The sequence below is a fragment of the Sinocyclocheilus grahami genome, unplaced genomic scaffold (assembly GCF_001515645.1).
Source record: "Sinocyclocheilus grahami isolate Dianchi unplaced genomic scaffold, SAMN03320097.WGS_v1.1 scaffold188.1, whole genome shotgun sequence".
Lineage (NCBI taxonomy): Eukaryota > Metazoa > Chordata > Actinopteri > Cypriniformes > Cyprinidae > Sinocyclocheilus > Sinocyclocheilus grahami.
The window spans coordinates 538,174-552,125 of record NW_015505367.1 but is presented as its reverse complement, the minus strand read 5'-3'; the positions used below and the strand labels follow the sequence as shown (position 1 = coordinate 552,125).

The window sequence follows — 13,952 nt, the reverse complement described above, 5'->3', positions numbered from 1 at the left end:
ACATATATATAGTGTATATATATATATATATATATATATATATATATATATATATATATATATATATATATATATATATAAATATCATTTTTATTTAGCAAAGATGCATTAAATTGATAAACAGTGACAGTAAAGATTAATAATGTTTCTTGATCAGCAAATAAGCATGCTTGAATGACTTCTGAAGGATCATGTGACACTGTAGACTGAAGTAATTAATACCTGTTGAAAATTCAGCATTGTCATGACATGAATAAATGAAATTTTACACAATATTATAATAGACCACAGTTATTTTAGATTGTAATAATATTTCACAATATTACTGTATTTTTAATCAAATAAATGCAGTCTTGTTGAGCATAAGATTCTTCTTTCAAAAAAATAATCTTGCTGACCTCAAACTTTTGAATGATCAGTGTGTATCTGTGCATCTTCCACTGCATGTAGTCATACTGTATGAACAAAAGTGTATGTATTGACTGGTTAAGTCTCTCAGTTGTACACTATGTGAACTTGATTCACTAAAAAATAACTTACTCATTAGAGTGGTTCATTCAGTAGGCGGACTGGACTAGCTCTGCTGTACGCTTCTGATTCATGCAAGGCATATTTAAAAACAGATCTCAGTTCCCAACCCTACTGATTGGACCCCTAAGATGGGATTTGGACAGGCCAGTGTAGGATGTACCACAAGCAGTTAAAATTTGATGATTATTTTATAAGTGAGAACAAAATAAATATAACAAAGTTCCACCTGCCTCTATTAACTGAAGATGTCAGAACCATGTCAGGAACTCGCTTTTTCAACTAGAATTTTAATAGAAATATCAAAGTAGGTCTTATATAAACAATTCAATATGACAACTAAACTGCCTTATAATCATCAAGAAAATACTTCCGGATGAAGCATCACAATTTTCCTTAGTCATTATCTGAGTTATTCTGAAATCAAAGTGAATTCTGTGAGTGCTATAGTGCTTGTGATTTTACTGACGTGAAGATAAGCCATCAAAATACAGTTATTTGAGCTATAAAGGCAGCATCTTTGATAAGAGTTTTGAGGTATGAAAGTAATATTTTAGTAACTTTGCTTCACTATGTGAACCAGTCTGTGGTCTTTAATGAGGAGTCAACTTTCTGGCTGTTTAGTGACACTGGGAATCCAGACCTGGGTCTTCCTCTGCGTCCAACAAACAGGCCAAATAAGCCAGCTGCCTCCTGTGATGAGCACCAGAATAGCGCGCCGCTCTGACTTTCATGTTCAGCATTATTAGCAGTTATAAAACCTAAATCTTTCATCAAATCTGCCAACCGGCACTGCAGGGGAGGATTAAAATCAAACCTCTGCAGGACAAAAGTGTGCATTAATGTCTCCAATATCTCTCTAGCGCTCTTTCTTCTCCCAACTCTTGGTTTTCGCTGCTGTTTTGTTTTTTATTCATGATCAGCAGATGCAATGCTGTGCTCATGCATATTCGATGCCATGCAGAATTAAGACATATTATTCAAATGAACTCATTATGTGGCGCTATTTCAGTATACATTTGAATAGATCATTATGTTTAGGAGACAGATGTCCGAAAAGCAGATCAGATGTGATCAGAACAGATGCAGGATAAATTATATGACTAACTTTACCTGTTGTGTCATATCATTTGGCTGACTGAGAAAGGCTCATATAGAGTCAATGCACTCTGCTTTTAGCACTTCCATTTGACAACTAGCTATAGTACAAACAACTAAATGTTTCTGAAATAATTCCTGTTTTTTTTTTTTTTTGCTTCAACAGGATTGCGTTTCACATCTAACCAAACTGTGCCAGTGTTATTTTTTGTAACACTTTACAATAAGGTCACATTAGATAACATTAGTGACTGCATTAACATTATCTATCAATGAGCAATACATTTGTTACAGTATTTATTAATCTTTGTTAGCATTCATTAAGTGTTCATTGTTGCTGTAGATATTGTTAACTCACTTCCATTAAATAATGTAAGCAGTTGCAACAATTTTAACTAATGTATCATGGTGCCCTCAAAAGTATTAAGCAGCACAAACTGATAATAATAAGAAATGTTTCATGAGATGAGCAGCAAATCAGACTATTAGAATGATTTTTGAAGGATCATGTGACTGAGGTAATGGCTGTTAAGAATTCAGCTCTACAACACAGGAAGAAATTTCATTTGGAAATATAATAAAATACGAAACAGTAATTTTAATAGTAATAATATTTACAATAATATGGTTTATATTGCATTTTTATCAAATACGGTGAGCATAAGAGACTTCTTAACATTAAAAACATTGAAAAATCCTAATGAGTCCAAAATGATATTTAAACATTTTCATTGATATGCACTAACATAACAATAAACAGCAATGTTTCTGTCACGAATTCAGTCCATGGACTTCCGTTTATTCACCACCAGAGGTCACCCTTTCCATTTCATTGACTCTCACACAACACTGCACTGATTGCACACAGCTGTTTCTAATCACCTCACTCACTATATAACACCCACTCTAACCACATTTCTCGGCTGAGTATTGTTTAGCCTGTACCCCTTTCCGAGTCTCCGTGTTTTCCTTGTTTTGCCTTGCCTGTTTTTGCGGCTTTTCCAGTGGACTCTGGCCAGGTATGGACCCAGTCACCCAGCTACTACATCTTCGGCAAGGAGGCCTTTCTATTGAGGAGTATGTTCACCGGTTCTGTGTACTATCTAAGTTCCACTGTATGATAATTTTGTTTAAAAACTTGTTCCGTTTTGGACTCAATGAACCCATGAAATCTTGGGTACCTGGAGAGGAATTTAACTGTAGTTTAAGGGACCTGATGGATTATGCTTTGTTGTCTGTTGGCTCTTTTTTTACTGTGGGTGACGCGGAGGAGGAACGCGACACAGTGTCTGTGACTGAAATGGTGGCTGTACCAGAGCACGCTCACAAAATGGCGGCGACAGTGGAGCCTGATCGCAAAATGGCGGACACAACGGCACCCCGTCATGTCACAGCTGATCGTCATGAGTCCGGTCAGGTTCCAGTTCATTATCCTGAGTCAAGTTTAGTCACGGCTTATATTCATGAGTCTAGTCAAGTCACAACTGATCGCCATGGTCTCCTGATCGGTGTGGTTTACCGGGGGGGGTTTCCTGTTCCCTCTGCTCTGCCGTGGTGGTCCTCTGCCCCACCGTGGTGGTCTACTGTCTGGTTCTGGTGGTCCTCTGCTCCGCTGTGGTGGTCTACTGTCTGGTTCTGGTGGTCCTCTGCTCCGCCGTGGTGGTCCTCTGCCCTGCTGTGGTGGTCTACTGTCTGGTTCTGTTGGTCCTCTGCGCCGCGGTGGTGGTTCTCTGCCCCGCCGTGGTGGTCTAATGTCTGGCTCCGGTGGTCTTCTGCTCTGCCGTGGGGATCTTCGGTCCCGTGGGGGGGGCTCAGTCACGAATTCAGTCCATGGACTTCCGTTTATTTAGTCCATGGACACTTCATTTCCGGCGATATCGTTGACATAATTGCAAAGATATTATTTAAACTGAGCTGGATGTTGATATCACTGAATTCAATGATGAACTGTCTTTAACTGAAAAATGAGTGTTTACTATTGTCACTTTGCATTATTGACACTATTTTCCTAATTAATGCTGTTCAGTTGCTTTGACACAATCTGTATTGTTAAAAGCGCTATATAAATAAAGGGGACTTGACTTGACTTATTCACCACCAGAGGTCACCCTTTCCATTTCATTGACTCTCGCACAACACAAACTGTTGCATAGCACCCCGGACTACATATCCCATCATTCTTTGCACGTTTTGCACACTGCACTGATTGCACACAGCTGTTTCTAATCACCTCACTCACTATATAACACCCACTCTAACCACATTTCTCGGCTGAGTATTGTTTAGCCTGTACCCCTTTCTGAGTCTCCGTGTTTTGCCTTGCCTTGCCTGTTTTTGCGGTTTTTGATCTTTGCCTGTTTTCTCGGATTTCTCCCTCTCGTCTCGCCCCTGTGATTCTGTCTGCTTATCGGTGACCTATGCTAGCCCTGTGACAATTCTTGTGTTTTGCCCGCCATATACCTGTTTGCCAGTGTTTTGACCCTTCCCGTTTACCACGTCTCTTAAATAAAGCCTGCAGATGGATCCACATGTCTCACGTCTTGTCAGCCCCGTTAGTTTATCTACACAAATATTTAATAAAACATATTAAAAATGCCTGAAACTTTTTTTGATTGATGGCACAAATAGTTAAATGAGTTTTGAATCGATGCAAGACGAGAAATGATTACGAAAGTAATCTACGTAATGAGACGAATAAACCGCAAACTAAAATCATTTTCATGCTGAATTTTATACTTCAAAACCATCACAAATGCATTGTGAATATTCATTATATCACTCAGATCTAGGCTGTATGCTGAAAATAAAATATCTATCCCTTTATATATTTCCTTTAATATAAGCTATAATTTATAAAATCCGTGCTTAGAGTGAGCCATTGAGAATTATCACAAACTATACCATCATGAAATCTAATTTACAGGAGGAGGAGATCACATTACACGGTAATTAACCGGCACAGAATGAAACCCAAAGGCCAAAATGCAGACTATATGCAACTTCGCATAATATAATTGCATTTTAGTCAGAAAAAGCCCAAAAGATGTCTTTTAAAACAATGGATGAATAGTTCACTCTTTATATTGATAAACAGATCTCTATAGTGTATAAATGAGCTCAGTGCTTAAACACTTCTGCTACACAACACCAATATATATTTATATAAAGATGTTCGTGGGAAACAGGCCTAATAGCAAACGGTGTCATTTATATGATGATCAATGGATTTTAGTTCGGAGCCTGTTCAGCTTTTTTTGCAAAGCGCAAATCTTTATTTATCACTTACATTGTTTTTTAAGACTGCACACTGAAAGCTACACCAGACCACCAGCGGTCCTCATGATCAAGTATTCTGATGTTGTCTTGGGATCCCCAAAAGCATTTTCAACTAACAAATTCAACTTTTACATTTTTCACTGTGCACTCAGCCTTAGCATCTCCTGCAGGGTTGAAGAGTCAAGGCAAAACCCAGAGGGAGGCTTCCTTTCAACAAATTAATCCCTGAGAAAAGCAGAGCCGAGTGCTGCCTGTACACCCCTGTAGTCCCTCAATAATGAAGAATGACTTACGCCGCTACTCGTCCTCACCTCGCTAAATGGCACACACATGAACACGCGTTTCTTCGGCTGCCCACCCGAAACTCCTCTTTGCGTTGACTGTGACTGTTGCCATGGAGACAGTGCTTACCTCAGCGCTTCCCGAAGTGCCCCACGCTCGCTCAAAGTCGTGTGCTTGATGTCATCGAAGTTGTTCTCCAAATTCACACAAGACTGTGGGAGGGAGACAGACAGAGTCAATGGTGGGACAAAGCGGCACATTTACTGATTTTTTTGGGTTGGACTTTAACAAAAATAACCACATTTAAATTAGTGTGTTTGTTAAAGAATACATTTTATGAATGATCTGTGAATAAAAAGGCTACTTTATTTCTGAATATATATCAAAATTATTTATGATTGTTTTACTCTGTTTAGGTTACTATAAATTTAAATATGTAATATATATTTATATGTAATTATTCATTATGCATTTTCATTATTACAACACCTGTATGTCTTGCTTTATTCTGTGGAACACAAAAGAAGATATTTTGAAGAATGTTGGTAACTAAACAGTTTTGGTGACCATTGGGGGGAAAACATCTCAAAATATCTTCTACTGTATGTTCCACATAGAATAAAAATTATAAAAAATGTCATACAGTTTTGGAACTTGGAATGACACGAGGACGAGTAAATTATTAAAGAATTTTAATCTATGGTTTCAAGTTTTGTTGTTGTTGTTGTTGTTGTTTTCAATTTGACGTCTAAGAAACACCCAAATATTTTAAATTATTCTTCTATATAAAGTAAAAATATATTATATATATGTGTGTGTGTGTGTGTGTACATATCTTAGTGCTGTAAATCAATAAAAAAATAACTAATTAATTGCACATTTGTCTGAAATTAATCAATTCCATATTAATATAATATATATTAAGGAATAATTTCACATTAATTCGCCAAATTAATTTAGAAACAACATATCTTTTATAACAAGATATCTTTTAAATATGTGTTTAACTGCATCTTTTTTTTATTAAGTTGTCATTATGCATTTTCATTATTACAACACCTGTATGTCTTGCTTTATTCTGTGGAACACAAAAGAAGATATTTTGAAGAATGTTGGTAACTAAACAGTTTTGGTGACCATTGGGGGGAAAACATCTCAAAATATCTTCTACTGTATGTTCCACATAGAATAAAAATTATAAAAAATGTCATACAGTTTTGGAACTTGGAATGACACGAGGACGAGTAAATTATTAAAGAATTTTAATCTATGGTTTCAAGTTTTGTTGTTGTTGTTGTTGTTGTTTTCAATTTGACGTCTAAGAAACACCCAAATATTTTAAATTATTCTTCTATATAAAGTAAAAATATATTATATATATGTGTGTGTGTGTGTGTGTGTGTGTGTGTGTGTGTGTGTGTGTGTACATATCTTAGTGCTGTAAATCGATAAAAAAATAACTAATTAATTGCACATTTGTCTGAAATTAATCAATTCCATATTAATATAATATATATTAAGGAATAATTTCACATTAATTCGCCAAATTAATTTAGAAACAACATATCTTTTATAACAAGATATCTTTTAAATATGTGTTTAACTGCATCTTTTTTTTATTAAGTTGTCTGTTATTAATGAAGGCCAATCTCATTGATACAAATACTGCTACTGGTGTCTCTATTAAATCCATTTCCCCCTCAGTTTTAGCCATTAATTATAGCCATTTAACGTAACAGTATAATTAAAAGCCATTATTTTTAACAATTAATAGGCTTTGAAAAATATAGTAATATATATATAAAACATAACAACTTTGTAGCAACATATTTTGTGAAACATGCGCCTTGTGCCAGGTGTAATATGCATTATGACCCTGAAAATTCGCCCATATAATATGAAGAATTAAAACCACTTTTATTGTTTTACGATCACCTTTTGTCTTTTTTGGTGGGTTTAACTGTAAACCATAAATTGATGGTATATTTATAGAACCTATTTATTCTGTAAATAAGACCACTGTTGAGAAAAACAACAATCCTTAACCTACAAATAAAACCAAACATCCTCTAAATGGTTCTAAATCATGAGGAACATAAGGAATATTCTGTAGGCTGCAGATCTGAATATGACCACACTGAAGGATTATGCTGACGAGTAGACTGTTCAGGGATTATCCTGCTTTTAAAGATTTAGGAGTTTCTACTTTCAAACGGAAGGATTAATTGGTGCCATTTAACACTGTAACATGACACAGCTGACATTATCAGAGAGGCATTAAAGAGGATTCCCTAGCCCCTCCCCTTTTAGGAGGCAAAGTTCAAGCCGCTTAAGCTGTTTTCTTTATTCCATAAACTAATACAGTTTCACAGAAGCCATTGTGACAACAGACTTAAGCAATTTAATGAAATTCAAAGGGATGAGCAGCCAGGAAATTTCCCCACAGATATATACGGCTGAGGCGCCAAGAAAATAAAATCACAACATGATTGAGATTGAGGCTAACTCGATTTCACGCACTGAGTTAATTTATGGCATGAGACAGAGTTACTACATTTTATTATAACACAGATGGGTGGTGAATAAGAAACCAATCCAGCGAGGCATCTGATATTCTGCTATAGTTCTTTTATGAACCTCCACTGGATTCTGTACTTCAGCTGGCAACCTTGTGTTGCAGAAACCTCTGCCAAGATACAGATTCAGAAGAGAAAAATCCAGAATAGAGTCTGTTTTACAATGCACATCTTTATTTTTTTTTAAATGGTGCCTCGGTAAGATGCTTTGATTGCCACAAGAAGATTTTGCTGGTATTATTGATACCACACAAAATATTTCAAAGAATATCATATGATAGCCTCACCAAGTTCAAACATTTGACTATATATCATTTTGTTTTGATAGTAGAATCTGTGAGTGGGATGGACTTTGCCTTTGCATGATTTTGCCTGGAGTGAGAAGCGGGGTTTTTTTAAAGTTGGAGTATATTTTTGCTCTCTCTGCAATCAATCTGACACTACAAGCAGAACACATGCTAACAGCCCATAATACAACTGCATGTCAGCAATACAGATGGGTGGATCAATCTTGAAGTACTTTTGATACTGATGCTGTATTGAGATGAATGATCCTCACATAAATCTATCAATCTTAAGAGTTTAAGTAGTGATTTAATCATTAAAGTTAATGTGCATCACAAGTTTTGACAAGGAAAAAGTAATTGCATTAGCAGATAGAAGTCATTTCTGTTTCTGATTATCTGAACAGTATGTATAAACGCTGAAAGAGAAATACAGCACAAATAAATGAGAAATATAATAAATGATGACTAATAAAAATACATTACCATTCAAAGGTTTGGGGTAAGATTTAACTATTTATTTATTTTATTTTTATGTATTTTTATTTATTTATTTTTGAAATAATTTAATACTTTTATTAAGGAAGGGCACATTAAACTGATCAAAAATGATAGTAAAGACATTCATAATGTGACAAAACATTTATATTTTAAATTCATACTGTTCAAAACAGCCTAAAATATTAGAATAGCGAGTTATATTTTGGGGCCTTTTTATGCCTTTATTTTGACAGGACAGTTGAGTGCAGACAGGAAAGCATTGGGTGAAGAGAGGGGAGTGGGACCAGCAAAGGACCTCAAGATGGGAATCGAACTTGGGTGAATGGTAGTATAAAATCATAAAAGAGAAGTCTGATTATTTTAAGTGAAGGCCTATTAAATTTGAAAAATGCTGGCTTTCAAATATAATGCTCAATGGCTATAATTACTCAATCTATCTTTAGAAACTGCAAAAAAAAAATATTTAGTAGAGATATGAGTAGTTACTGGTAACAGTATCGATGATATTTAACTTTATAGAGCTTGGTACTGAATTTAAAAAAAAAAAGTAGTTTATTGCCCATCCTGTCACGTGTATGCTCTGTTTGGTTTAGTTAGTGTTGCTTGATCCTGTGTTCAGTTTGATCACATTTCCTAATGTGTGATCATGTGTTCCAGTGGCAACCAATTGTGTCCACCTGTTCCAGATTTATATGGTTAATGTTCTTAGTCCTGTTCCTGAAATCAATAAATTTTTTGGTTTAATTTAACAAAAGTCTGTTTCCTGGAATCTTCTGTGTGCTTGCTAACAAGTGCTGATCACATCCATAGTCACCAATAATAAACAGTGGTGAAAACAGACTATTAGCAAAAAAAAAACATTGAATTTCTGAAATGTTATTAGAAAGATAAAAAATTTAAAATGTTAGGTAAAAATGACCTAATCTCTAATATATCTAATATCTAATTATCCTAGATGTATAGTGTAGTCAACATATCATACAAACACATCCTAATAGTAAGTGCCTTGCTACTGTGTGGAAATTGCACAAACATAAATGTACTTATATGCCCACATGGTCAAAATAATAATAAGAAAATAATAATAATAAACTAAGTGTATGTAATGGAGTCAAATCACAGCGTATTTCTCCAATCGAGGAGTGGGCAATAGATAACCCGGATGGGGTTGGAGCAAAGCCATTACAGAATGCTTAATTGCTTCAATCACACATTTTTATGTAGAGCATTTTATATATGTAACTTTTTTCTTTTATCATATGAAGCTCCATGTGTTATTTTGTGTTGTGATTTGAAATGCAAAAAATACTTGACCTTGGTCAACCCTGTGTCACAGTAGACTAATCTCACAGCTTCTGTGTGATATTAAAACTCATCTGTGTTGTAAAATGAAACATAATTACATTTCCAATTACACTGAGGCATTGTTGGGACTGGGATAACCATTGACATTTTCTCTTGAAATGATGTGTAGCATTTTCCCCTGCAAAGGATTAGTCTAATCCAACATCTTGGGGGCTTTATTATTATTAATTAGACAAAATGCTTAGTGCTGGGAATTGGTAGCATAATTTAACAGCTAATTAATATGCAAGCTCTGGAAACAAGATTTGGTATTTCAGCAACACAGCCGCCACATGGTGAAAAAGCATTTAAAATGAACATTTGAATATGCTTATGAGCCTTGACTCATAGGGCTCACAGGATATGATAATAATTGAGAGGAAATTTGGAATATTTAATCCACTTGGGGGATTTGGGGGGGGGGGGCATCTGCTTATGATGCATTTTCATAATGTCTCCTTTAGGCTTTTGCTGCAGTTTTCTGATGAGTGCTAAAGAATTACTCACTGACAAATTGTAAGCAAAAGGGCAGAAGGAGTCAAAATTTGAATCTCTACAATAATTGGACAAACTAGGCGGCTGGAACTAATTATAGAATTATAATCTTCGGCCCTATTACTGCTCATCAGAGTAATATGATCACAGCCATCGCCGACATAATCATTGAATCACCACACCATAAACTACATCACAGAGTACTCATTATCATCGGTAAACTGGGACAAAGTTTGCTCTCAGAAGAGGATATCAGGGATACAGCTTCCAGGAGATTCAGAGAACCAGCTCTAACATCTTGACGGCTCGTTGTTGTTCTTCTTCAACCTCTAATTTTCATCATGCTGAGAAGTACGTTGTGACCGTAACACATTGTGACAATCGGCAGCATGTAAACATTCCACAAACAAGGAAAGATATGTAAGTTCGGAATGTCGTGACAAGGGCTTTTCTTCCTATTGGCTGTTTCTTTCATATTTAATGTAAAACTCAAAGGCAGCAGTATATGTGAGAGTTTTGGAAAAGTGAATTCCCCTTCAGGAACTCAAGCTGCGTCGAGATCGCTTTGGGAAAGCCCTTGCGTGACCGCGTTCTGAAGCACGTGTCAAATCCGTCCAATGGAGCAGCGAGACGTCACGAGCATAAAAGCGCATCCGGCCGGGCACAAACCAGGTTCTGCTCTTCAGTAGCGCTCTGTGTATGTGTCTGTCTATTTACTGTTGTCTGTCTGCACAAGCACTTATATATATAAAACAATGAGAAAGTCTATGGCGAGCGAACGGCATTACAAACGCTGTGTTTCTCCCTGCCCACGATATCTGGCGGCGGGGGATACACACGATTTGTGTGTCGTTTGTTTAGGAGCGGAGCATGCACGGTCAGCTTTCGAGCAGCTGATTGTCATCACTGCGAGCTCTCGCTGCGTATGCTCCGCTCTCGCCTGGCTGTGTTTGATGAGAGCGGCCAGACTCGCAATGCCGCTGGCAGCGGTCCCACTGTTGCCGAGGCACAGCGCAGACTGTTGTCGTGGGGATCGCGGGTGGATTTAGCGGAGGGATCCGAGACGGGCTTGTCCTTTTCTCGGTCCTCACCCGCTAGATCCACGACTCTCACGACTTCATCTATCTTCCTCCTCCGAGGTGGATGTGATGAGTGTCGAGACAGTCTGTGTGATGAGTGTCGAGACAGAGTGTCTCAAAAACAGAGCGTTGCAACCCGCACCCCTCCACAGAAAGATCGGGGGTCGGGGCGATGCTCTCAGTTGGGGTCTTCTAGACCGAAAACGGATCTGCGGATCGTTATTTGTCTAAGAGGACCTCAGCGAAATGGTCCTACCATTGTCAGGTCCCTGAGGGCAGCCCACCTGGATCGCTTTGGGAACGCCCTTGCGTGACCGCGTTCTGAAGCACGTGTCAAATCTGTCCAATGGAGCAGCGAGGCGTCACGAGCAGGGTGACGTAAGCACCAGAAAGCATAAAAGCGTATCCGGCCGGGCGCAACCCAGCTTCTGCCCTTCAGTAGCGCTCTGTGTATGTGTCTGTCTATTTACTGTTGTCTGTCCGCACAAGCACTCATATATATAAAACAATGAGAAAGTCTATGGCGAGCGAACGACATTACAAACGCTGTGTTTCTCCCTGCCCACGATATCTGGTGGCAGGGAATACACACGATTTGTGTGTCGTTTGTTTAGGAGCGGAGCATGCACGGTCAGCTTTCGAGCAGCTGATTGTCATCACTGCGAGCTCTCGCTGCGCACGCTCCGCTCTCGCCTGGCTGCGTTTGATGAGAGCGGCCAGGCTCGCGATCCCTCTGGTAGCGGTCCCGCTGTTGCCGAGGCACAGCGCAGACTGTTGTCGTGGGGATCGCGGGTGGATTTAGCGGAGGGATCAGAGACCTGCTAGATCCGCGGCTCTCTCTCACGGTTCAGATGCCTGTGCGGTGGTTTCGTCTGATCTTAGATCTCCGTCTTCTGAATCGCGCTATCAAACGGCTTCGGTTCAAGATGCTCACTATCAGCAGATAGTATCTCAGATCCAGTCCGAGGACTGGTTTGTTACGATAGATCTCAGAGACGCTTATTTCCATGTTTCCATCCTCCCTCAACATTGGAAGTTCCTGAGGTTTGCTTTCGGGGGCGAAGCATACCAATATAGAGTTCTTCCCTTCGGCCTGTCACTCTCCGCACACTTTCACGAAGTGTGTGGATCCTGCTCTGGCTCCACTGCGACTCCAGGTGCATCCGCATACTCAATTATATCGACGATTGGTTAATACTAGCTCAATCGGAGCAGATGGCAGCTCGGCATCGAGATGTCGTCCTCGCCCATATGAGAGAGCTGGGGTTAAGACTAAACGCCAAGAAGAGTGTTCTTTCTCCACTACAGAGAACCACTTATTTAGGCGTGGTGTGGGACTCATCCTCGATGCAGGCACGTCTGTCTCCTGCTCGAATCGAGTCAATCCTCACGACAGTCACGAGAGTAAGAGAAGGCCAGTCACTGGCCTTCAGAGGCTGTTGGGCCTGATGGCAGCGGCGTCCAACGTGATACCTTTTGGCCTGCTGTACATGAGACCCTTGCAGTGGTGGCTCAGAACCAAAGGATTTTCCCCGAGGGGGAATCCGCTTTGCATGATCAAGATCACGCGGCGATGCTTACGTGCCTTAGACATGTGGAAGAAACGTTGGTTCCTGGTTCAAGGCCCGACGTTAGGGGCTCCTTGTCGTCGCGTAAGGCTAACGACGGATGCCTCGCTCACGGGCTGGGGAGCGTTCATGAGTGGCCACTCTGTCCAGGGTCTGTGGGAAGGCCATCATCTCTTTTGGTCACATCAACTGCCGGGAAATGCTGGCCGTGTTTCAAGCTCTGACACACTTCCTTCCAGACCTAAGGGGGCATCATGTGTTTGTCGACGCAGCGTCTCGTTCCCTCGGGGAACCATGGTTACATACATAACCTAGAGACGTTCCCTTTCAGTCGGTCACTCTCGACATCACGTCGGATGACCGACGAGTTGGGATCTCGCTTAGAGAGACCAATATACTTAGAGTGTAAACTAAACGAGCCAATGCACATTGGCATGCGATTATTGCATCCAGCTGCCGCAGATGCAGCGTATATTCAGCTTTTCGCTTCGGAGCCGAGCGATCACATCGTTCTGCTCCTGACTACTCTACTGAGAGAAGAAGACTGAACGAGTTGAGTGCGCTCTTGGAGAGCTCTTCGTGTTGGCAGTACAGCGCTTCAGCGGTGGTGGTTTCCCGTGTCGAGTGGGTTGCACACATCAGGCTGCACTACCCCCTGTTTGTGTTGCAGGTGATCATCTCCCCTGTGCGCCTCAGCACGCTAAAAGAGCTTTTTTCCTAAAAGAGCAATTTCGGGTGCGTCTTTTCAAAGACGACGTTGCGTGGCAAACTTGACGTTACGTCTTTGTAAAGACGATGTGGGTCTTGCTATAGACAACGTATCACCCGGGCGTTTCTGGATGCGGTCGTTACCTGGCGCTGGGTGATGGTCACGATCGCTGCCTCTCGTGCCTGGGCATGAAGCACGCTGAGGTGGCTTTC

General features: G+C 39.5%; 1 protein-coding gene across 4 annotated transcripts in view; it reads right to left on the bottom strand.

The window, feature by feature from the left end:
• The window catches only part of dpydb (dihydropyrimidine dehydrogenase b), a 168,681-nt gene that overhangs the window by 139,182 nt on the left and 15,547 nt on the right, over window positions 1–13,952 (bottom strand). For all 4 annotated transcript variants that reach the window (XM_016284786.1, XM_016284785.1, XM_016284783.1 and 1 more), the window contains one exon: window positions 5,314–5,396. In XM_016284786.1, coding sequence (XP_016140272.1) covers window positions 5,314–5,396 — 83 coding nt within the window. The remainder of the gene's footprint in view (window positions 1–5,313; window positions 5,397–13,952) is intronic.